Source organism: Monodelphis domestica, chromosome 1, assembly GCF_027887165.1.
Source record: "Monodelphis domestica isolate mMonDom1 chromosome 1, mMonDom1.pri, whole genome shotgun sequence".
Taxonomy (NCBI): domain Eukaryota; kingdom Metazoa; phylum Chordata; class Mammalia; order Didelphimorphia; family Didelphidae; genus Monodelphis; species Monodelphis domestica.
Window position 1 is genome coordinate 421,480,163 of NC_077227.1, and position 26,588 is coordinate 421,506,750.

A 26,588-nucleotide genomic window follows, 5' to 3' on the forward strand; every position below is an offset into this window, starting at 1 on the left:
ACAAATTGTGATGTTGTAGTATAATGGAATAGTTATATTACATGAGAAACAACAAACAAAATGATCACAAAAAACCCTGAAAAAGCTTAGATGAAGTGATGCAAAGTAAAATAAGCAGAACCAGGAGAACATTGTATACAATAATAACAATAATGTATGATGATCAACTGTGAACAACTTAACTATTATCAATAAGGCAAGGATCCAGCATAACTCCCATTGACTTATGACAAAAAAAGATATCTACTGCCATAGAAGGTATAGGTCTGGATGTAGATCAAAACATACCATTCTTCATTTTATTTCCACCATGAATTTTTCTCTACTGAAAGCAATATGCTTCTTGTTTTAGAACATGATGAACTTGGAAATATGTATTAAATGATATTATATGCCCAACCTGTATCATAGTATCTACCTTCTTGGGGTGGAGTGAAGGGTGAGAGGGAAGTAGAGAAAATGGATATAAAATATCAGAAAAAGAATATTAAAAAATTGTATTAACACATAATCTGGAAAAATTAAAAAAAAAGATTTCAGTGTAGAACATTGTTTCAGAATTGATGTTTAATGAAAGACTGATAAAGGTTTTTTTCATTCAGATTAAATCAAGGACTTTAGACAAAATATTGTCTTAATACTGTTTTGTAATTACCATACTTTCTCTCCTTTTAATCTCTTCATTATGATCAATTCTGTGAAATTGAAGTTTGTTTTACTTGTGTTGTTTATCCTACCTATTTCCCTGTTGAGTTTAACATCTTTCTACTCCAAACTCTTCATTGTGATTGCATAGAAAAAGAAGTCTCCCTCTAAACGATCACCCTAGTGCAAATATCAATAATATGGAAATAGTTCTTGATCAATGACACATGTAAAACCCAGTGGAATTGAGTGTTGGCTATGGGAGGGGGGTGGCAGGAAGGGGGGAAAAGAAGAAGAATCATGTAACCATGGAGAATTTTTCTTAATTAATTAAGTAAAATTAAAAAATTAAATAGAGATGGGAGGTCTTAGGTTCAAATCTGGCCTCAGACACTTCCCAGCTGTGTTACCCTGGGCAAGTCACTTGACCCCCATTGTCTAGCCCTTACCACTCTTCTGCCTTGGAGCCAATACACAGTATTGACTCCAAGACGGAAGGTAATGGTTAAAAAAAATTAAAAAAGAAAAATAAGTCTTTCATATTAAAGGCAATGTATGCTACAGAAAATGTATGGTTCTCATAATTGAAATGGGTGTGTGTGTTTGTGTGTGTTGAGTTCTCCTTTGTCCTATTCAGACAAAAGTGAGGTTTATGACATGGTTATTCTCCCAACCCTTTCCCTCATGTTTGCATAGGGGAAAGAGAACTGGGATGGGAAAGAAACATTTATATAGAGCTTTCTATGCACTAGGTACTGTGTGAAAAACATTGAAAGTATTTCCTTCTTTTATCCCCACAATATCCTCATGAGCTAAGTGTTACTATCTCCATTTTATGGTTGAGAAATTGGAAGCAAAGAGAGGATTACTGCCTTGCCCAAGATCATACAGTTAGGAATTATCTGAGGGCAAATTTAAACTTGTTTCCTGACTTTAGACATAGTGCTCTATCTACTATACCACCTATTTGCCTTAAATATAGTCTTTTCTGGGTTTAGCATCTTGTATAAGAAATATCAAATTCCTCTTCTTCCTTCTTATTCAGTCCTTAGATTGGATAGGAAAACCTAAAGCTGTTTCTCTGGGGTCTTTCTTGGTCATCAGTTTTCTGAGTGACATTTGATGTATCTATGTAAGTGAGCTAGTATTCCGTATGATCTTCATGTCTCCATCTTAGCCAGAAGGCATAAGTGCTCCCTTTTAGCAAGTAAGTATAGCCAAGCAAAAGAAATCACCAAGATTGTCTGAAACTGTATGTCTTATTCTTGACCCCATGCCTGTTAATTTTCTGCCATGGCAAGAGACACATATTTCATTATCAGTCTTGTGAAATCTTGCTAAGTCCCTGAGTGAATCTCGATTCTGTTCTTCCATCACTTAGCTAGGTCTAGGAATGCCCCAGCCCTCTTACTAAGCGGGAATCTGAGCTGAAAATGGAAGACTAAGTATGGTATGGTGGAAGCAGTGTGGATGTGGAATCAATGGATCTTAGTTTAATCTTAACTCTACCATTTAGTTCTTATGTGATCTTGGGTAAGTCAATTCATCTCTCTGAGCCTTAATTTCTTAATCTTTAAAATGAAGAAGTTGGAATAGAAGGTTTCTAAGTTTTCTTCAGGCTCTCAACCTAGGGTCTATTTTCCTAAAGGCCAAAACACCTTCCCATTTCTTCAAAAAGATACAAAATTGCCACTTATCTCTACCTAATAATTATAAAATGGTCCTTTATTTCTCATTAAAATTACAAGGCTCAAGAATACAAACAGGAAAAGGCTTAGTAAGTTTGCATTTTGGTGAAAGCATGACTTTTTCTTATTTTTTTTCTAAAATATTAACAATTTTTAAATGGCTGTCTTTCCTACTTACTGGCTAGAATAATAAATTCGAATTCAGAAACTTGAGTGTTGTATCCATTCCTCCAGATGCTTTCATAACAATGATACACTATGTGAATTAATTTCATATAACTTATCTTGCCAAAATGTTTTAACAATATCAATATCAGAATTGTCTGATAATGAATAATCCCAGCAATATTCTGGGGATAATATTTTAGTAGGCTTGTTGAGAAAAAAATACTTGTTCAGGTGACTTTCTTCAGGCCACAGAGCCTCAATGCCATTTTCCTTATCCTGAAGTATTCCCTTCTCACAAGTTTGGGCGAGTTTCAAAACCTGAAGGGGTGTCCCGCCAAAAATGGCTGCATGGTAATAGAAATCTCCCATATCATAGGGGATGTATGCTGTAGAGAAAGGGCGCCTCTCATAATTGTAATGATTGGGATTCTGTTTATAAAACCATGCATGGAGCTGAGCCACAGCTTCGCCCAAGGTCTCCACACCAAAGTCATTTTGAAAAACCTGACCCACGTCCATACAGAAGAGAAAGTCAACTTCATGCTGGATATGATTTACAATATGCTCCCCAATGATCTTCATGTGTTTTGTGCTAATGTCTTGCCATCTTTTCATCTCCTGGACATGAAATACTTTGAATGTACGAAGAGGAAGGTCTTCTCTCAAAAGCATCTTGGAAGAGTTATCCATCATGATGTAAAAAATTGACTTGTGACCAACCATGAAGTATTGCTCTGCAGAGGAAAGGAATTTCTCCAAGTAGTTTTCAATATACCTGGGTAGTAAATGGAAAAAGCAGTGATAGCAATAGAAGTTAAGGATTAGTATTAAAATGATGTTGATGTATTTGCTTATCATGTAGCAAGAAATTCTTTGTGTTGACTTTTAGTTGCAGTGATGGACTGTTAGCCACAATCTTTCCCTATAACCAATAGCATGGACTTCCTAAACAAGGTATGACTATGGAGCAGTTATTCCTCCATATCACAGATGTAGCCTTTTTGTGAAGCTCATTGAACCACACAGGGTTTAGATATTACCTACAAATCATTAGTATCCTGCTTATATGTGATTCATGAGTAAGAATTAAACACTTTCTATGTGCCTGGTATTATTCTAAGCCCTGGGGATACAAAAACAAAAGAAATATTACTTGTTCTCATGAAACTTTCTTTTGGAGGAAGACATGGTATAGACATAGCTAGATAGCTATAAATATATACAGAATAAACAAAAAAAGATGAAAGTTAAAAAATAAGATGATAACCAGATTCACATGCCCACAAAGAAAGTGAGAAGAGATTTACTTGTACAGAAGACAATATAAAAACAAAAGATCTGGAATGTCATGAAAAATGATGGAAACAGATAGGGATGAAGAGGTAACAGCACTCTTACGCTTCTAAAATTATATTATAAGGCAACAGTTATCAAAACCACATGGTACTGGTTAAAAAGTAGAGAGCCAGACCAGTGGAAGAGACTAGATGGGGAGAATCTGAGACAGTAGAGCTTAATATCTCAGTGTTTGACAAAACAAAAATTACCTAGGAAAGTATTGCCTATTTGAAAAAAAAACTGCTAAGAAACCTGGAAAGCTGTCTGGCAGAAAAAAGATTTAGACCATATTAGATCTTATTCAATATTCCATAATACACATACAGATGTGACATTAATATTCAAGATTATTCCATATAAAAATTAGGAGAAGCAGATAATATACCCATAATAAGCTATGGATAAGAAATATATTATTGAGCAAACAGGGGAAAGAGGCAACTACAAAAGATAAAATAGATATCTGTAATTATATGAAACTAAAAGCTTCTGCATAAAAATATTAATACGTAAAAGATGAGAAATCAAGAGATCAAATGGGAGAAAAATTTTGTACCATATTTCTTTTAGAAGGGTTTGATATCCAAGCTACATATATGAACATATATATATGAAACTAAAAGCCATTCCCTTATAAATAAGTGGCCAAAGAATATGCGGTGTTCAAAAGAATCACAAAGTATTCTCAACTACATATAAGTACTCTAAATCACTAATAATACATGTAAATTTAAAAAATCCTGAGGTTTCATCTCATGCCCTGAAAATTGGCAAAGATGACCAAAAATGGCAATAAATATCAGAAAGGTTGTGAAATGATAAACATACTAACATGTGTTGGAATTGTGAATTGGTACAATCATTTTTGGAAAGAAATTTAAGAAATTTTCTTTTTGTCTATAAGTTTCTTCAGTTTTTGGACACTTGTTCCTACTTAGAGATATTAATAAGGGCTAGCATTTGTATAATACTTTAAGGTTTACAAAATGATTCTAAAATATTGTCCCATTTTATCCTCACAACAACCCTGAGAGGTAGGAACTATTAATACAGTTTTACAGATCAGGAAACTGAGACAGACAGAAATTAAGTGACCTGTCCTGGGTCACACAGCTGGTCTAGCACTCTATCTATACCTAACTCTTCCATGTCTTGCTTTGAGTCACTCTTCTGCTAGTTTATACTGGATCCTCAGAGGACATAATGTCATGGTGGAATTGGTAGTGCTGCTGGTTTTGAAGCATTTTGCCTGAAAGGCTCAATTAATGGCTCAGTTTGTGGCTGGACTGGCGCAAGATCAATCAGTCACTTAACTAACAACAAGATGACTTAATTATCACTTATATCAATGCTTTGCCCAGCCAGCTTTGTATGTACTCTACTGGAACAGAAAGTACAAGGACTGTGTGTTGTATTGGCCAGGCATGTTCCCTACACATGTGAGAATTGGATTCTGTGTGCATTTGTGGGAGAGTGTGCCCCAGGTTTTGGGGGGAAATGCTTTGAAATCACTGCTTTTGTTATACCATTTAAGCAAGTATTTTAATTTAATTTTATATGTTATGCTATGCTATATTATATTATTATTTGGAAGCAAGGTAGCAAGATGGCACAGTGGATAGAGTTGTGGGCCTGAAGTCAGGAAGGCTATCTTCCTGAGTTCAAATCTGGACTCTGACACTTACTAGTTGTGAGACCCTGAACAAATCACTTAACTTGGCCTCAGTTTCCTCATTTATAAAATGATTTGGAGAAGAAAATGACAAACCACTCTAGTATCTTTACCAGGAAAAGCCCCCATTGGGATCACAAAGGGTTATGCATGACTGAAAATAACTGAACATTTTTTTATTTTTGCTAAAACATTGAGTCTACTAGCTGATAGTTAGAAGTTCATTGGTAGGGGCTTGTGAACTACAGTGGATAGCCACTTAATGGAATTACTCATAGAATGTGTGATAGCACATTTCCTTCTGTCCTGTCAATGCCATTATAGGTTTAAAAAGTGATCCCACAGGGGTAACTTTGTGTATATATATATTAAAATATATATGTATACATATATAATATATAAAATATGTCATATATATGGAAAGGATAGTTACTATAATAGAATAACAATAATGGGGGTTAAGTGACTTGCCCAGGGTTACATAGTGTAAAAAATATCATTATTTAAATTACAAAGTTTAAATTTCTTTTGAGAAGAATTTTAGGTAAAGAAGATGCTACTTCCCTGAATCCAGAACTGAACTGTTGGAGAAGACATAATGAAGATGCCTCCAGACCACAAGCTGCACAAAAATGAACTTTGGGTGTAGTTGATTGAACATTTATGTGTATGTATACTTTCATGCCAAAGGGGACTGCCCCCTAACGGCTTTTTGTCAATGCATCTAGCAATCATTGATTTTGTTTTTTTCTCTCTTACCTTCAAATTACTATAATGTTTAAGTTGATTATGTTTTCATGATCCTTTTTGGGGAAACTTGTCTCCCCAATAACGATCAAATGGCGGGATGTAAAAATAGACTCGAACTCTGGACTTCAATCCCCACAAGCCCTTGCTCCACTTCCCCAAAATGCTTTGTAATCTCACTGAATTCTCAGGTGGGTGGAGATTGAGAAGGGATTTAACCTGATTGCAAAGCCTTTTGTGTTTCTTTTGGACTTCCGTTTTGGAGCAGACGCGTCTCTTCCATGATGTGAGATTATCTTGTCTAGGCCTCTCTGGCCTAGGCACGTGTTTCTTATCCTGTATTTTTCTTTAATCCTTAATCTTTAATAAACCTCTAAAAATATAATACTCCTTGCAGAGAGAAACTAATTTCTACCTGCCTCAGTCTCCCCTAAATTTTAATCTTTATAATAGTTAGGAAATGTCTGAGGCCAGATTTGAACCTGGGACCTCTCATTTCTAGACCTGGCTCTCAATCCACTCAGCCACGTAGCTGCCCCCAGTGCAATATATTTTTAAAAGATAATGGGCTGGGGCAGATAGAGGGGTGATTTATACATGCACACAAATATTGCCTATATGTGTCACATGTGTGTGTGTCAAATGATATCTTCTCTAATAAAAAGAGAAGAGGGAGAGATGGAGTTAGTTATCTGGGAATTTTAATGTAACAAATTAATTAATTTTTTAAAAGTGAGCTGGAAAAGGAAATAGCAAATTGCTCCAGTATCTTTGCCAAGGAAACCTCAATTGAGGTCATGAAGAATTGGACACAACTGAAATCTGGGAACACCTACAAAAGAGGAACAGGTTACCTCATGAGACAGTGGACTCTCTCATTTGAGGACTTTGAGCAAAGTTTGAATGATTGTTTATTAGGTGAGTGGTAGAGGCCTTTCCTAATCCCACTTTGTTCCAGTGCCTTCCTTCTATTAATTATTCCCATTTATCTTATCTACAATTTGTAGGCAAATGCTTTAGATCGTAGCTCATTGAGAGCAGAGACTTTTGCCTCTTTTTTTGTAGCTTCATCACAGCAGAGTGCCTTGAAAAGAGAGTAGGTGTTAATCAATGTTAATTGATTAATTGATTGATAATTGAGAGGATTTTTTTTTTCTGGTAGGAGTGAGATCAGAGAGATTGGAAACTCCTTGGGAAATGTTCCTATTTTCTTGGATTCCTGTAAGTAACCAGTACAAAAAAGCAAAAAACAAAAAAACCATATTATTAAATATAAACACTTTGGTTCATATTCTGGCTCGTGTTTGTGGATTTTGCTAAATCCATGTACATTTCTAACATGAGAAAACAGAAATGAAGGGTAGTTACTAGATATACCTACCTTCCAATAGCAAACACCATCAAACCCACAGTGATGTCCTTCCTTGTGTAATAACTCTCTAAGAATGATTTATGGTAAGTCCTTTCCCACACAATAGGAGCAAACCAGTCAGTCACCGCTCTAACATTTGGACGTCTTCTGTTGGATAAAATAGCAATATGACAACACCAGCTGTTAGCCAGGCAAATGAGCAAGATGAAGAATGGCATGGGGTTATGTTTCCTGAGTCCAGTTCTCAGGGTTTTCTTAGGAATGGAAGGCTTGGCATTTCTCAGAGCATTAGCACATAAGCTAGGGATTGACAATCTTTGTCATGGAGACAGTGAATGGCATCCAAAGCAATTGTTATTAGCATTTTATTCCTATTTGCTATTTAGAAGATCTTAATCTTGGTCCATGAAATTTATTTTTAGTGTTTGGAAAACGATTGTAATATAATTTACTTTCTTGGGTAAACTTATACATCTTATATTATATAAAATGTTTTCATAAAGGATCCAGAAGCTTCAGCATACTGTCAAAAGTTGGGAGACCTCTGGTCTTTTTTCCATCCCTTCTGCTCTGTTTTTTTCCTTTCCTGTCTTTCCTCTGTAGTCCTTACTACCTCTCCTGCCTATGTTGTAGATCAGACAGTAGCCTCCTTTGTAAAACAAATCTATTTACTAAGACTAGCTACGTATATGGTGTTTCATGCCTGTAGTCCCTTATCTCTGCCAGCAAGGGAGAGAAGGAAGTGATTTTTTTTCTTGTTCTTTGGGGCAAAGTTTGGTCAGTATATTTACACAGCTACCCCCATCAGTTTTGATGGTGACAAGTGTTTCCAATGAATTACATTGTTTTCTAGGACAACAGGGGATCCATCACCTTTATTAATAGTTCCAATCCCAAATGGACAAAGCTGAAAATAGCATCCCTCTGACACCTCTTTAACTAGAATGTTTCTCTTTAGAATGGTTTCACTAGTCTGTGTCTGTGTCTCTCTGTCTCTCTGCCTCTGTCTCTTTCTGTCCATGAAGTACAAGAATCTTCTGGTTAAAGACTCATTTATCTGAAAAAGAGAACGCAGAGACCCTGCAGAAATGCTCATGGTTGGGGGCAGCTGGGTGGCTCAGTGGATTGAGAGCCAGGCCTAGAGACGGGAGGTCCTGGGTTCAAATATGGCCTCAGACACTTCCCAGCTGTGTGACCCTGGGCAAGTCACTTGACCCCCATTGCCTAGCCCTTACCACTCTTCTACCTTGGAGCCAATACACAGTATTGATTTCAAGATGGAAGATAAGAGTTTAAAAAGAAAGAAAGGAAGAAAGAAAAGAAATGCTCATGGTCCTCCAAGAACGTGGTGGTAAGGAAAACAGCTGCAGATTTTGAATAGCAAGTACGCTGGTGACAAAGGATTTTTGAAACTCTTATTTTCATTTCTGAGTTCCCTGGAATTAGAGCTGGAAGATACCATAGCTATCTAGCCCAATACCTCATTTTAAAAATGAAGATACTGAATGACTGGTCCAAGGTCATATAAGAATCAAGTAGCAAAGCTAGGATTTGAGTTCATGTCATTGAATCATAATAGATTGGGAAAGACTTTAGATGTTAATAAGGCAATTTTCTAATTTGAAAGATAAGGAACTTCAGACACTTCCTAGCTATGTGACCCTGGGCAAGTCACTTAACCTCAATTGCCTAGTTCTTGCCACTCTTCTGTCTTAGAAGGTAAGGGTTATTTTTTTTTAAAAGAAAGAAATATGAGGAAACAGAGAGAAGTAATTTGCCCAAGGTCAACCCAGTAGGGCTTTTTTTTTTGCCTTCTCTGTGAATTTTTTAAAATATATTTTATTTTTTCCAATTACATTTAGAAACAATTTTTAACATTAATTCTTTAAAAATTTGAGTTACAAATTCTCTCCCTTCCTCCTTCATTAAGATGGTATGCAATTTGAAAGAAGCAACACATGTACAGCCATGCAAATGTCATTACTGTCTATGTTGTGAAAGAAAAAACAGACCAAAATAATATTAAAAAATGAAAAAAAATAATAATATGCTCAAATTAATATTCAGACTCCAGCAGTTCTTTCTCTGGAAGTGGATAGCACTTTTCATCATAAGTCCTTTGGAATTATCTTGGATCTTTGTATTGCTGAGAACAGTGAAGGCATTTACAGCTGTTTATCATATCATATCATCAACATTGCTGTTACTATGTACAGTGGTAGAGTTTTTATTGAAGTCCTTGATTAATTGGGGCTGATTCTCTAATACCATTGACTAGGTAATCTTCCTCCTACCCCAACATTATCAGTCAAGAATCATTATAGTAAGGCAACCTTAGAGAATATATAGAAGGAAGTATTTCCCAGGGTGGGACAATAAAAATAGTACAAGACATCCCCCACCAAAACTCTGTGACATACTCTCCCACAAATACATACAGATTATAGAGGAAAGTAGACTCAAGTTTAGAGAGAATGTGTGCTAAAGAGGTAACCCACAGCCCCTGATTGCTAGCATTTTGGGATCCTCAAGAAATTTCCTTTAGGTATATTATTTTTTTTTCTCAGATAGACTCCTTGGGGAACCATGAATCTATTCCTAGTCTGTGGCTGGATCCCAATGAAGACACTTTGGTTAGTTGATCTGGTAATGTAGTTAGAATATCAATAGGAAGATGGAAAGTCTCATATCCTCTGGACCTTTCAAAGCTCTCTTTTGACCAAAGGTGGGGAATGGAAAGAAGATTTAGGCCAAGATCTCTCTTTCTAAGATGCTTCTCCTCCAATGCTTCTACCTCAGAGATTTTACTGGAATGTCAAACCTGGTCCTATTTCTGGAATGACTGCCTTCTCAATTCATGTAATAATTTATAAATGAATGTAGGGCATGGCCAAGTTTCTTTAACCTAGTCAAGCTCTCCTTTCTGTTCAGTGTCACTCCAGTTCCAAGTATTTTTGGTACTTAGTCTATCACCTATGGTTGATTGATTGGCTGATTATTTCATCTGGTTAAAGCCCCAGATTATCTTATTACTTACTTTAAGTGGGGTAAGGTCTTTTGATTAAGTAAACCAATCAATATCACACTTACCCATGGAAGGCCATAATGATGTGCATATGTCTCTCAGAGATCACAGATCCATCCAACTATTTTTTTTAACTTTACTTTCCATCTTAGAATCAATACAGTGTATTTGTTCAAGAGAAGAAAAACTTGATCAGGGTCACACAGCTATGAAGTGTCTAAGGCCAGATTTGAACCTAGAACCTCCCATCTCTAGACCCGACTCTCAATCTGAGCTACCTCCATTGAAGTATTGAATGAATGTTTGCCTTCCATATTTCACTAGGTTTTTGTGATGATCATATAAGATCATAGGTTCATGGATTGACAAGTAGAAAGGATTTTATAGACCATTTAGTCCAACTCAGAGCTTGTAAATAAAGTAACTGAATGGTTAAATAACTTGTACAGTGAATAGAAAGTCAAATTTGAATCCAGATCTGCTGACTTCAAGTTCAGGGCTATTTCTACTGAAAAAAGTCAGTGCCCTTTCATTGCCTCCAAGGTGGTATTTCTAATATTTCAGAGACTCCAAGAAGCAGTGTACTACCTATACAGTATGTATAAAGCACTTTGTGAAGAATGATGCACATGGCAACTGTTATTATGTGATTTCCTGGCCCTTTAATCTATGCCCATTTCCTCTTGAATGTCTACTGGCAAATTAGGTCAATTCAATTGCTTTGCTATAATCAAATTTAATTCAAGATTTATTTACACGTCTGTTATATACAAGGAACTATGTCCTAATTAGCTCAACCCCAACACCGATCTGTCTCAGCAATGCAAGACAGACTGGATTAAGCCATTAGCTGTTGAGTCCACTGAGTGGTGAATAAGCCTTTCTAAGTAAACATCCTTCCCCCATCTCAACTATTCCCCTGGGCTGCTGCTGTTGCCACCTGATACCACTTGCTGTATGCTGCCCCGAGTATTTACTACATGTAGGGCAGAGGTTTTGTTCTTACCTCGGATTAAACCAGTCTGATAGCAGAAGCCCACTGGATTGATGAGGTGTTTTTAGCTGATTCACTCTGAGTGCAAACAGAAAAAGAGAGAGGGTGATTATGAGGGCATTGGCTATTATTTGATTATAATAGATTTGTAAATGTCTGTCAGATCAAACGATTTATTGTGAGACATCAAACACATTTTCAATTGGATTCAGAGCATTGCATTAGACAGTAGGGATAATACAAAGATAAATGAGGTAAGGGCCTTAGACTCATGGAGACTTCCCACCTAGTAGGATCTCTGACACAAATGCTAAGAATAATAGGAAAGAGAACATGTGTGTAAGAGAGATAAAGACAGAATGAATTATGAAGCTTGCAGAAGGAAGAAAGATCATTTTCAATTATAGGAGATGAGGGAAGACTAATATTGCACTTGGGTTTTGAGTGATGGCTAAGATTTCCTTAAGCAAGATAGTTAACTCCTCTGAGTCTGTTTTCTTATCTGTAAAATAAAAGAAATTGGACTATAGATGATCTCTAAAATGCTAAAGACTTTAGATGAAGGGAAGGGAAATTCAAATAAAGGGAAGGAGACCAACCAAAGTAATGGAGGTGGGAAAATGAGAATCTAGAGGTAAACCATCTGGTGGAGCCTCTTGAATTTTTTTTTTTTACAAAAGAGAAAACCAAGACTCAGAGGAATTAAGTAACTTCATAGGGTCAAAACTTTAGAGATAGAAATAATCTCTCAGACCACCTAGTCCAACCACATCATTTTATAGATGAAGAAACTGAGGTCCAGGAATGTTAAGGGACTTAACAAGGACTCAAACCCAAGACCTCTGACTTTTAACCAGGGATTTTTTTGCTTCTTCATGTTTTATAAGAGGAAAATGTTACATAGACAAATTTGGACAGAGCTTAGTGAACACATAGAGGGAACAGGGGAAGGACGAGTGAGTATAAGTGGTATGAAGATGAAAAAAGTAGACTGTTGGAAGCCCTGAATGCCAAGTCAAAAGGGAAATTCAAGTGGAACCCAGAAGGGCTAACTAGCATCTCTCCTGGACCCAATTCCATATGGAGCAGATGCTAGGAACATTTGCTTTGACCAGTAAGATTCCATTTTTGATGTCCTGATAGCGTATGATCTATCTAACCATTCAGTATCATAGTTTTTAACCTGGGAAGGGATAATTTAATAGAGGAAATAGACACAGAGAATTTATACACAGATCATATGGTTAAGATGAAAATCTTATGCTTCTAAACTCAGTATTTGCCCAATAGGAAGATGGGAAGTCTAACATCCTCTGGACCATTTCCCATGGAAAAGAAATTGATTCTGTAGAACTATTAAATTTCTTCCTTGCCAAGTCCATCTGCCCTGAATCCCAAGAGCCAATCCTTGCTCTCTCTGAATCATGGAGCATTTCCTGCATCATATTCCCTGGCTCTTGTTTCTTGTGGTCCCTGAAGGCTTTTGATTCTCTGTTAAACCTCCAGAATCTGTCATTTGTAAAAGGGCATGGCCTTGTTCTGCTTAGCTCTCCAGGGTAGAAGTCAGAGCACTGTGGGAAAATTGCAAGGAGTTGAGAGGAAAATTCTCTAGCACTGAGAGTTGCCCAAAAATAGCTTGAGCTTTCTCAGGAAGTGCTAACCTCTCCTTCATCACTGGAAAGCCTCCAATAAAGGTTAATTATCCATTTGAGAGGGATGTTGTAAAAGAATTACTGTTCAGGTATGGTTTGGGCTAGATGGCCTCTGAGGTTCCCTATAACTCTGAAATTCTTTAATTCTCTGATCCCTCCCTTGGAGTTTCACTGGTACTTCACAGATTAACCTCCAATTTCCAGAATCTTCTTCCCTAAATAGAACCCTTGAATTAATTTCCAGATAGATTATTTATCAAAGCTGAATCAAGATGCTTCTTCTAAACTGTGGGAATAGAAACACAGAAGAAAAACAATTGCTTGATCACATGAGTCAATGGGGATATGATTGGGGATATAGACTCTAAATGATCACCCTAGTGCAATTATCAATAATAGGGAAAAAGGTTTTGATCAGTGACACATGCAAAATCCAGTGGAATTGTGCATTGTCTATGGGGGTAGGGGTGGGGGTGGGAGAGAAAGAACATGAATCTTGTAATCATGGGAAAATATTCTAAGTTAATTAATTTTAATTAAATAAAAATTTCTAAAACTTAGGAAAAAACCCCAAAACTCTTGACGGGAAAAAAAAAAAGATGCTTCTTCTCAAACTGGGAGTCCAGGTTCACTCTCTGCTAGGGCAACTTCAGCCTGCTGCTTCCTTGGGGTCCATGATACTAGGAGAGCAATCTCCATTACTTAGTCCAGCAAAGATAAAGATATCACTTTGTTACAGCCAGTACTAAGATTCACAGACTTAGAGTTATGCAGCAATTTCATTGATCAGATTGTTCAACCTCCTCTTTTCATATGTAAAGAAACTGACATCTAGAGGCGTGACATAAGTGATTTGGCCCAAAGTCACAAATTTAGTGAGGGACAGCATGGGCTCTTTTGATTCCCAGGTAAGTGACCCTGCTACTTCTCTGAGCACATACCATTGTTATTGCTGTGTGGTGCATGTGTGAAATATGCTGATTGACTAAAGCTAAGGGTCTTCCACCAGGGCTAACAATTTCTAAAGGGGAAATTACTAAAGTGAAATTCATCTTAATTGAGAGACCATATTTGAGGTGTAAGTCAAACAGAAACTTGTTTATCATCCCTAGGAAGCCGAGAAAGTACATGAAGATGCCCTCCCCTCAGGTCCAGCACATTTCTGTTGGCAAAATTCCCAATGGAGGATCCCAACCCACATTAAGATGTAATTGGGCAATATGTAATAAAATTAATAAAAATATGATATGACATAGAGGATGTTAATTGTGACTTTACAAGTCCATACTTGCGTGTATCTTTTTTTAAAAGTGTGATACTATTGCCTTAAGCTACCAAGAGCCTGGAAATGACTCCTTAAAAAAGATCAATTATCAATGTTAATAAAGAAGCTGCGATAGCTATCTAAAATGTTTACAATAACAATAAAAGCTAATAAGAAAAAAGGACACTATGAAAAGTTTTCTCTCCTGAGAATCTAAAGAGGAGGCAGAAAACATTTACACTTGAGAAAGATGTAGCTGCTTCCTATTTGAATCTAACATGTACAATGTTGGCTTTTCCCTGTCCAATTCATTCTCCACATAGAGGCTAAAATAATCTTAAATCTAAAATAATCCTTTTTCCTATCACTGCTCTGCTCAAGGACCTCCAGTATCTCCCTATTGCCTCTAAAAAGAAAAACAAACTTATTAGCTTATTCTTTAAAGCCTTTTACAAACCGGTTCCAAACTATTTTCCCATATTTGCTAAACATTACTCTCATTCACTTATATTCCCAACCAAATTCAGCATTCTCTTTCTTGCCTCTGTGACTTTGAATAGAATATTCCCCATGCCTGAAATACATTCTCTTTCCATAGCCATTCTTTAGAGTCTCTAGCTTCTTCCAAGGCTTAGCTCAATGGTTACCTCCTATATTATAATTAGGGAGATCTAATAAGAGGGAAAAGGATAGCCCTATTTATTTATCCTGAGTTGCTGTCCATTAAAAAAATATATATACTTCGACATTTTGGCTGATTGAATTCATTCATCAGAGGTAAAGCAAAGCTTTCCTTTGGTAGTATGGCATCATTACCTATTAGAATATTCTAGAATCATCAACTCATTACTTAGGAAAATCAGCAGGAAGAGAATGATTTTAGCTTTGATGATCACTGTTCTCTCCTGGGAGGGAAAAAAAAACAATAGAGGAAGAGTGGATTTGTAAATATATATATATATATTGAAATACAGTCCAGCTTTCCTCCCTGCCTCTTAAGAAAAGGAACTATTTATGACCATTGAATAATGGAATATTCTTGTGAGATGAGCTCATCCCAGATAATCCAGAGGCTCCCCAGTGGTTCAGACTTTACTCCTCCTTCTCCCCCCCCCCAATCCCCACCAGGCCAGGGCATACTCATAACCATATTTCTCCTATTACATTATAGACAGTCATCTGCCAACTTGACAAGGCCTCTGCAGGTTGAATGTCTTTTCTGTGCCTAAGCTCTTTCTTGCAGAAATGGCTTAATTAGCTTCATGGTTTGTCTATTCTGAATGCTGCTTCTTTTCCCAGTCTCTAAAAAATAATAATTTTATCTTCATCAGGATCTTCTTTGTCGGGAAGCACTTTAAAATGTTTTAGTTTCTGCCCTGCTGCTTCTGCCTCTCCCAGGGCCAAGCCACAGAAATATCTGGGCTTGAATAGCAGATCCAAAAGGGAAAAGATTCAGATTTAAGTGTGAGCCTCCTTGTCCCTCCTTGGTCATTATGAAGGGCACCTAGGTGGCACAGTGGGAGTCATGAAGACTCATCATTAACCAGAGTTCAAATCTGGTCTCAAACATTTATTAGCTGTATGACTCTGGGCAAGTCATTCAACCTCCTTTGCCTCAGTTGCCTCATCTGTAAAATGAGCTGAAGAAGGAAATGGCAAACCATTTCAATATTTCTGCCAAGAAAACCCTGAATGGGGTCACAAAGAGTTGCATATGACTGAATAACAATAGTCAATCTTGTCACACACACACACACAAAGAACAGTAGCAGGAATTCCTTGGTGCTGTCTCCTGGTCATATGAGCTGTACCCTATTGTTGATACTCATTCATCTAAGCATCAGTTGATAAGGGAGGATACAGAGCAGCTAAATGGCCATAATACTATTTCAGTTTCCTAAGTCCCAGATATCCTGGTTATATTTCCTTCTTTATTCATGCAGAGATTTATAGTTTAAAGACAATGTCACGAGTCACATATAAGTCTCTGATTCTCTTTCAAAATGCAATTCCTAGCTAAATGTAGCATCAATTTACTTCTCAGAATGTTGCTGCTGCTTCTGGCATTCATAAAGAATCTTCAAATTTCATTACATTTAGTTTTAGTTATTTTACTCATGATAGAGGGTTGTAGGTTGGGTTTAGCATTCCACCTCATTCTTTACCTCAATCTCTCTGAACCTCTAGATAGGATATATGGATATGGCAGTGGTTCTCCAACTGTGGGATTCCTTAGAATCCCTTATATATTTTAAGGGAGGTCTGCAAAGTCAAAACTATTTTCATAATGATAAGATATTTTTGTTTCTTTTGAAAATCTTATCTTTTGTCATTGTTCATTTTAAAAAAATTTAAACCCTTAATTTCTGTCTTAGAATCAACTATGAATTGGTTCCAAGACAGAAGAGTGGTAAGGGCTAGGCAATGGGGGTTAAATGACTTTCCCAGGGCCACACAGCTAGAAAGTATCTGAGGCCAGATTTAAACCCAGGACCTCTCTACTCCAGGCCTGGTGCTCTCTCCATTGTGCTGTCTTTCTTTCCCTACATTATTAATATCGTAAATGTTGGAAGCTATAACCCATACAAACAAAGCTTTAGGAAGGCTCCTCAATCATTTTGAAGAATGTAAAAGTGTCCTGGCAAAAAAAAAATAGAATTGTTATGATTTAGATTTAGGAATGGAAATAACCTAAGAGATAATCTAATCTAATTTTTTCAGAGGAGAATATAGTCACAAAGGTGATCAGAAGCAGAATTTCCCCACAGATCCTCTGATCACAGAGCCAGCATGCTCTCCACTGTACCACACTGCTGCCTTCCATGTTCATGCCTTTTTGGGGTAAGGCAAAAGGGAGTGACTTCTCTTGTTGGGATGAAGCATTAGCTGATGGATTTACATATTGGAGTGACCAGTTGTAAGCCTAGAAAAGTATCTTACCCCTGGAAGTTTGATTTATAAGAAAGGGATAAGAAGCTAGATGGATCTTTGTAAAGAAGTTTGTTCCAGAAGGATATTCCCTGGTACCTGATTGGTTAAAACCTTTTCCATCAGTAAATTTCTATTCTTGACTTCCAAGAGGGAATGTTATATACTAGAATCCTATTGGGCATCAAATTTCTTCAGAAGAAAATTCCAGTTGGCCATGGAGGGCAACTGGAGATAAGAGGTTCAGAAGTATAATGTCTATAAAAATAGATATTACAATGTCATATACCCAGTGGATGATACCAATTTTCTCACTACTCAATGATGAAAAACAGGGGCAGCTAGGTAACACAGTGGGATAGAGTTCTGGATCTAGAATCAGGAAGACGAGTTCATGTATGGCCTCAAATACTTACTAGCTGTGTGATCCCCAGCAAGTCACTTAGCCCTATTTGCTTCAGTTTTATCATTTGTAAAATGAGTTGGAGAAGGAAGTGGCAAATTACACTAGAATTATTGCCAAGAAAACCCCCAAAAGAGGTCAGGAAGAGTCAGATACAACCGAAAATGACCAAATAACAACAAAACAATGATATGGTGACACTCTGTAACAAGAATGTAGTATGAATAAGGAATTTTATCAAAGCCTATAGTCAGTCAATCTTTTGCTGCTCCTATCAGGAAAATGGTCTTTAAAAGACTTAGTGTTACCTAAGCTTATCTATAATTGATGTTCCATGTGATACTAAAGAGCCCAAACAATATCTTTTCTTTTAATATTTTTTTCTGCAGTTACATGTAAAAACAATTTTTAAAATTCTTTTAGAAATTTTGAGTTCTCATTCTCTCCCTTCCATCCTTTCCATTTCTTAATATGGCAAGCAATCATGTAAAATATTTTTTATATTAGTTATTTTGTGGAAGAAATTTCAAACCAAACAAAAGAAGAAGAAAAGAAAGAAAGGAAGGAAGGAGGGAAGGAAGAAAGAAGAAAGAAAGAAAGAAAGAAAGAAAGAAAGAAAGAAAGAAAGAAAGAAAGAAAGAAAGAAAGAAAGAAAGAAAGAAAGAAAGAAAGAAAGAAAGAAAGAAAGAAAGAAAGAAAGAAAGAAAGAAAGAAAGAAAGAAAGAAAGAAAGAAAGAAAGAAAGAAGGAAGGAAGGAAGGAAGGAAGGAAGGAAGGAAGGAAGGAAGGAAGGAAGGAAGGAAGGAAGGAAGGAAGAAAGAAAGGAAGGAAGGAAGAAAGGAAGGAAGGAAGAAAAGGAAGGAAGGAAGGAAGGAAGGAAGAAAGGAAGAAAGAAAGGAAGGAAGGAAGGAAGGAAGGAAGGAAGGAAGAAAAGGAAGGAAGGAAGGAAGGAAGGAAGGAAGGAAGGAAGGAAGGAAGGAAGGAAGGAAGGAAGGAAGGAAGGAAGAGAAATACAGTATTTTTTGGTCTGTATTCAGACTCCACCAGTTCTTTCTCTAGAGATGGATGGCATTTTTCAATGAGTCTCTGAGGCTGTCTTGGTTCACTACATTGCTGAAAATAACTAGATCATTCACAGTTGTTCATCAAAAAATATAGAGGTTACTGTATACAATATTCTTCTGGTTCTGTTCATTTCACTTTGCATCAGTTCATGAACGTCCCAACAATCTTTTTTCAAGAGTCATTGAGTAAAGTGCTTTTATTATGAAGTTTCTTCTTTTTTTCTTGGATCTTCTATTTCCCTAACTGCCTCTTAGAAACAAAATTTGATTCGTAAGGAATAGCTTCCCATCAGTTTGAGTAATCCAAATGTGGATGGTTCTTCCCTGAGAAATGGTGAGTTTCTTCTTGCTAGAAGTATTTGAGGTGAGAATGGGTGACAATTTGTCAAGGTAGTTTGACCTTCCTATAGGGAATAAAGTATATTTTACAGTTTCTGAGGAACCCTTTGATTTGAAGTTTTGAGGAGCCTATGAAATATCTCATGCTTCATAAAGGATGCTTTTTCTGGAATATACTATTCCAGTGGTCAGTAATTATGTTTTCTTGGCTGAAACATGTAGCACATCTGGAAATTGTTTTCAAGAAACATTTGCTAGAAGCTATGTCTAATGGCCTGGAATGGACTCTCATACTGAAAAGACCATAGGGAAATAAAAAAAAAAAACATATGCCAGGTGACTCAACATGGTATAGCAAAGTTACCTCTTCTGTTAGCAGTGACTAATAAGCTATGGTCAAGATAATATATTGATTTTTCAAGGCCATACCAGGGAAATAACTTGATTATGTGAGATTTTTCAAAAATGGCTAGAATTACTCCCAATTTCTTCTTAAATCTCTGCTGTAAGAATCATAGTTTTGTGCTCTTTTTCTTTTTTGCTTTTCTTTTTTAAAAATTATGAACTTAACAAAACATCAATGAGTTCAAACCTTCCCACATGCAGAGAAGAACAGAAAAACTTGATTCATTTTTTGGAATTGTGGATGGTCATTAAATTCTTTAGAGTCTGTAAATCTTTCATTTAAAAAATAATTTTTCTTTTTAATTATGAACATGACAAATGTCAACAAGAACATTTCCATATACAAAGAAGCATGTATTTTTCAAAACTTATGAGGCTCATGAAATAATAGTGAAGCACTTGGCCTATGGTCTAGCACATAGTAAGTGCTATATAATTTTTTAAATAACCCTTACTTTCTGTCTTATAATCAATATATTAAGTAATCTGATATAGGTTATACATGTGCTATCATACAATACATATTTCCAAATTCATGATGGTGTAAAAGAAGATATGTAGAAGAAACTTGTGAAGGTAATAATGTGGAAAATGGTATGCTTTCATTTGAATTTCAACTCCATCAGTTCCTTCTATAATGGATGATAGCATTTTTCATCCTAGATCCTTTAGAGTTGTAATAGATGTCTACACTGCTGATAATAGTTGTCATTTGTGGTTTATCATTGTATGATATTGTTGTTACCATGTTCAATGTTCTCCTGGTTCTGCTCACTTCACTTTCTATCAGTTCTTATCAAGTCTTTCCAGGTTCTTCTGAAATCATCCTTCTCACCATTTCTTATGGCACAATAGTATTCCATTACAATCATATGACATGACTAGTTCAGCCAATCACTAAATGATGGATATCTCTTCAGTTTTTGGTTCTTTGCCAGCACAAAAAAAAAAAGCTGCCATAAATATTTTCACATAAACATAAAACATTTCACATACCCTTTCTTTGATTTCCTTGGAATATAGACCTAGTAGTAGTATTGCTGGGTCAATGGGTGTGCACAATTTTGTAGTCCTTTGGTCATTATTCCAAATTACTCTTCAGAATGGTTATGTCAGTTCACAACTCCATCAACAATATACCAGTGTCCCAATTTTCTTACATCCCCTCCAACATTTATCATTCTCCATTTTTGTCTTATTAGTCAGCCTGATAGCTGTGAGGTGATGCCTCAGTTGTTTTAATTTGTATTCCTCTAATCAATAGTGATTTATATAGTATTTTTTCATATAAATATAGTTTTAATTTATTCATTTGAAAACTGCCTGCTCATATTCTCATATCAATTTGTCAACTGGAGAATAACTTATATTCTTATAAATTTGGCTCAGTTCTCTATATATTTGAAAAATGGAGCCTTTGTTAGAGACATTTGCTGTAAAATAATTGTTCTTAGTTTTTTGTTTCCCTTCTAATCTTAGTTGCATTTTTTTGTTTGTGCAAAGGCCTTTTAATTTAATATAATCAAAATTATACATTTTATATCTTATAGTATTCTCTTTCCCTTCTTTGGTCATAAAATCTTTCCTTATATGGCAAAATTGGAACACTAATGAATTTTTGGTGGAATTGTGAACTGAATCATTCTCAAGGGCAACGTGGAACTATGGCCAAAAGGCTATAAAACTGTATATACCTTTTTATCTAGTAATACCATTACTGAGTCTATGTTTCAAAAAGATTAAAAAAGAAGTGGAGGGGGGGGGCTGGACGGGTGGTAGTTAAGGACTTACTTATACAAAAATATTTATAGCAGCTCTTCATTTCTATAGGTCAATCATAAGGTTTATTAAGCATTGACTACATATGGCACTATTCTAGTCATAGGAGACATAGCAGTAAAAAATAAACTGTCCTTGTCTTTAAAAAATTATATTCTAGTTGGAGAAAACATTGTTTTTGTTTTTTACATGTAGATGTAGAAAACAAAGAAAATACAAGGAAATTTCTAAGGAAATACAAAGCTAGAGAGGGGAGGAATGAGTCAATGAAAGCCTGTTTGCTTCATTTTGAATCAGTTTCATATACGTATCTTCCCAAGCTTCTCCACATTCATCGAATCCCTCATTTCTTATGGACAGTAATAATCCTTTACATTCATGTACGATGACTTGTTTAGCCATTCTTCAATCAACAGCCTTCTTTTCAAGTTCTTTGTTCCTATAAAAAGTGCTACTATAGACATTTGGATGTATAGGGGGCCTTTCTTTTTGCCATTGACCTCCGTGCAATGGAATATTTGCTTTTAATGACTTCTCTTTCTGTCTTCTCATTCGACCAGATCTGAATCTGTCTATTTTTCATCTGACTCACATTTCTACATCTAGTTCACAGGTATAGCAATGGAGAGTTTGTCAAAAGCTTTGCTGACATTTAGGTGTTTTATCCCTAGAAGTCCTCTGATGAATATTTATAGCATTCCTCTGCTATTTCTAGCCAGTGGCTTTGTCAAAAGGGGAAATGAGGTTAATCTAACATGGCCTGTTACTGATGAAACCAATATGGATAGACTTTCAGTGATCACCACTTCCTTTTCTAAATGCTCACAAACCAGCCCTTATATTCTTTTTATTACCTTGATGTGAGGAAATCAATATTTTATAATAGTTTCATTTTCTTTATCCAATACACTCAAATTTGCTCCTGAAGGAAGATAGAAGGCAGTTCATAGATATAAACTTAGAATTAATTATTCAATTGTTTATCCAAGGAATTAGACTTATCTCTGGGCCTTAGACAGTTCCCTGCATTCGTTTGTGGTAACCTGAGACTCTCCTCTGCTATAATTGTTAAGAGAACAATGTCCTGCAATTAATATGGGATGTGTACAGCTCATTGGAATAAAAGGAAGGCAGAAAAGATCTAGACTAGTTCAGAGAGTTCCTATTCAAAGGGCAGATCCTCAGGTAGCAATAGAGAATCTCTTCGTTGGTGTGATCATTGAATAAATAAATAGTAGGGTTCTAAGAATGTTTTTTTAAAAACTACTGTAGGAAAAAAATGCTGTAGGAGGGGAAAGAGGAGCAGTGATTACTGCCGTATTGAAAAATACCAGGGTGAAAATTCCTCTAGTGGTTCAAATCAATAATGCATCTGTGATATGCCTGGGTAGGTGAGTGTGTGCATACAGAGGGTGATGTGAAAATTGAGAGGTTAAATGCCTATGGCAATATAGGCAGCATGCATCAGAAGTTGGATTTGAACCTCATTCTTCTTGACTCTGAGGCTGACCTTTTTGTACACTATGCCATACTGTAACCTTTCTAGTAATGTTAATTGGTACCCAAAAAATAATGTTTCATAATTGGTAAGTTTCCACTGTCACCTAACACCTTTCCAAACTCATGGATATCAGAGATATAACAAGTTGAACAGGAAAACTAGACTCTTCTGCAGACTGTAAATAAATGTATTTATGACTTTACCTTGGGCTGAATTTGTTGGACTACATTTTCATTGTTTTCTTCTAACTTAGCTCAAAGCTCATCCATATCCTGTCTGCAGTTCATTAGTCTTTTTAAAATTTTCATCTCTTTTTTTCTTAGAGCAATGTTTCTCAAATCATTCTAGAAGGAACCATGAAATATCCCAGATTTTTAAAAAAATCTTATATTGTTTGCTTTTCTTTTTCAAACCCTTACTGGCTTATCTTAGATTCAATACTAAATATTGTTGCCAACGCTGAAGAATGATAAGGGCTAGACAATTCCTAGGACCTCCTATCTCTAGCCTGGCTCTCTACCCATTGAGCAACCTAGCTGTCCTATGTTTGTTAATAACAGTACTTTACAGGATTTTATTATCAGGGTCCTGCCAAAGCTTTATTTAAACATAAGGGTTCTCCTAAAAAGAGCAATGAAAGGAAAAGGACCTATATGAATAAAAATATTTACAGCAACTCTTTCTGTGGTAATGAATTGGAAAATGAGGGCAAGTTGAACAAGTGATCGCATATGAATGTTATGAAGTACTATTATAAGATATGATTAAGGGGAGGATTTCAGAAAAACCTAGAAAGACTTATATGGACTGATGCAAAGTGAAGTGAGTAGAACTAGGAAACTGATGAAACCATGAAGAAAATAGTATAGAAGAAAAGAGGACTAAGCACAGACCCTTAGAGGACAACCATGGTTAATGGGGGATGATCTGGATGAAGATCCAGCAAAGGATTCATGAAAAAAGGATGATGAATAGTACTAAAAACTTCAGAAATGTCTAGAAAGATGATGATTAAGAACAGGCTACTAGATTAGGCACATGAATAAATTATGATCTTTGCCATCTTAACACTGCAGCAAAGAGTGCACAGAAAAATGAGAGACTCTCTGTCTGGCAGTTTTTAAAGATGTAGCCTCTTCTGGTTCCACAGCCAACCAAAGGAGCCAATTTCCTCTCATAGAAAAAAAGAACATTGGAAAGGAGGAGAAACCATCTAGGAGATATGGACAGGAGATCTGCAAAGGATGATAGATAGGTTAGCAATTCCTTCACTTATTGTCTTGGAGAGTAGCCTGATACTCTGAGAGATTAAATGACTTTTTTCCTAGTTTTTTTTCCCTTTTTTTTACTAATTACATGTAATAAAATTTCACAAAACTTTTCTTAAGTTATATGATTGAAATCGTCTTCTCCCTCCTTTCCTCCCCCTTCCTGGAGCTGGCAAGCAATTCAGTCTGGGTTATATATATACTATCATGCAAAACATATTTCCAAATTGTTCATTGTATAAGTGAATGATCTTATAAGACCAAAACATAAACGCAAATGAACAATTAAAAAGTTGTCTGCTTTCATCTGCATTCCAGCTCCAGTTCTTTCTCTGGAGGCAGATAGCATTTGTTGTCATAAGTCCCTCAGAATGGTCCTGGATCTTAGCTGAGAGTAGCCAAGTCTTATATGACTTCTTATGGTCAGTTACATTCAGTATCAATCACAGGCTGGGCGCAAAGCCAGGTTGTCCCGACTCAGAGGCTAGTTCTCTATCTACTACACCATGCTGCTTCTTTAGACTACTGACTCAAGCCACTCTATGCACTAGAACATGTGGCCTCCTTATACATGTGCAGAATTACTTCTCCAGGTGAGAATTTAAATTTAACACTAGCCTGGACCCTTTTTCCTTTGTTTTGGTGCTGAAGACTAACCTTGGGTTTTAAAAAGAAAGAGTTTTGATATTAACTTTCATTGGATTGGAAATCTGCCCCACTCTGATTGAATCAAGATAGTGAATAGGGAAAAGATAATGGGGGGAGAAGTGCAGCTTCTCTGGGGGGACACTAGAGACCTAATGATGCCCTGGCTTCTAGAAAGCTGGCTTGCTGTAGCAAGATCACACTTTGTAAGGAAATTTATTCCTGTAGAACATTCTCTGATACTTGATCAACCAAAAAGCCCTTTCCTAATGTCCTGGGCATGGTACCCCCAGAAACTCAGGCAAACTATTATCAGGGAAATTCCTTTGCTCCCTTATACCCTCTGACTCCCAACCCCAAACATCAGACCCTGAGAGGATTATCCTCCTTTGATTGTCCCATTGATTTGAGATGGTCAAAGACACACCTTATCTACCTGTCCTCCAAATCAGAGAACCACCCCATGCCTTTGGGCAAACCTCCCCCCAACCCCTAGCTCCAGAGTCAAGTCCTCATTGCTGTAAAAGAATATAAAAACCCCAGAAGTGAGGCATTCTGGGAGCAACCTCCCAGGTTGCTCCACTCATGCTGTCTTGCTTGCCAAAAATTCAACATTGCTAATAAATCTCTCTTTACTTTTAAGTTAAGTTTTGTAGTCTTGCATTCTTGCAAAAGGTATCCTTCCTGAACCCCAGGGGTACACATCTGCACCCCACAACACTAACATTAGTAAGTTGCTTTGTTGATGTCTAAGGTAAAATGCTCTGGTCTACAATTCCTTTAGGCATCAGTTTCCTTGAGAAGATAGATCCCTGACTGGCTCAGGTTTTATGATGAATAAGCAGAAATAACATGTCCAGATGCTTTAGATAAGTTACATCAGTGAAAGAGATTTCTATGATGTTAAGAGCATGTCCTGATGTGTGATACCATTTGTCCCAGTACTAAATCCCAATGAAAGGTGAGATTTGGTGGAAACATCAAGGGAGATGTAAATAAGATCTTTTAGCAAGAACCACAGACTATTAATTTTGTTGTCTTGTGCAGCTCCTTAATTTTAAAGAAAACCCTTACCTTCCATCTTGGAGTCAATACTATGTATTGGTTCTAAGGCAGAAGAGTGGTAAGGGCTAGGCAATGGGGGTCAAGTGACTTGCCCAGGGTCACACAGCTGGGAAGTGTCTGAGATCAGATTTGAACCCAGCACCTCCTGTCTCTAGGCCTGGCTTTCAATCCATTGAGCCACCCAGCTGCCCCCTGTATTTTAAATATCAGCAGACTCATTCATAGACTCCCAGTGGAGGAAGAGATTTTATTTCATTTTATTTAATCCTTACCTTCCATCTTAGAACCAATACCGTATATTGATTCTAAGGTAGAAGAATGGTAAGGACTAGGCAAAGTGATTTGCCAAGGTCAACACAGCTAGGAAGTGTCTGAGGCTAGATTTGAAGTCAGAACCTCCCATTTCTAGCCAGGCTCTCAATCCACTAAGCCACCTAGTTTCCCCCTCTTTAAATTTTTAAAAAATTTTGTTATATTTAAGTTCTCAGGTACGCTCCTCCCTCCCCACAGTAAAGAAGGCATCATTTGACTATATATGTGTATGTATAAAACCATATCTTGATTAGTTTTGTCAGTTATTTTCTGGAGGAAAACATACATAAGTTGTTCTTTAAACAATATTTCTGT

General features: G+C 36.5%; 1 protein-coding gene across 1 annotated transcript in view; it reads right to left on the reverse strand.

The window, feature by feature from the left end:
• Positions 1 to 2,352: 2,352 nt before the first annotated feature.
• The window catches only part of LOC100016068 (N-acetyllactosaminide alpha-1,3-galactosyltransferase-like), a 78,717-nt gene continuing 54,481 nt past the window's right edge, over positions 2,353 to 26,588 (reverse strand). Inside the window, exons 5-7 of the mRNA XM_056816837.1 lie at positions 11,662 to 11,727; positions 7,640 to 7,777; positions 2,353 to 3,276 (exon numbers count right to left, since the gene is read on the reverse strand). Of these exons, the coding sequence (XP_056672815.1) occupies positions 2,574 to 3,276; positions 7,640 to 7,777; positions 11,662 to 11,727 (907 nt within the window). The 3' untranslated portion in view covers positions 2,353 to 2,573. The remainder of the gene's footprint in view (positions 3,277 to 7,639; positions 7,778 to 11,661; positions 11,728 to 26,588) is intronic.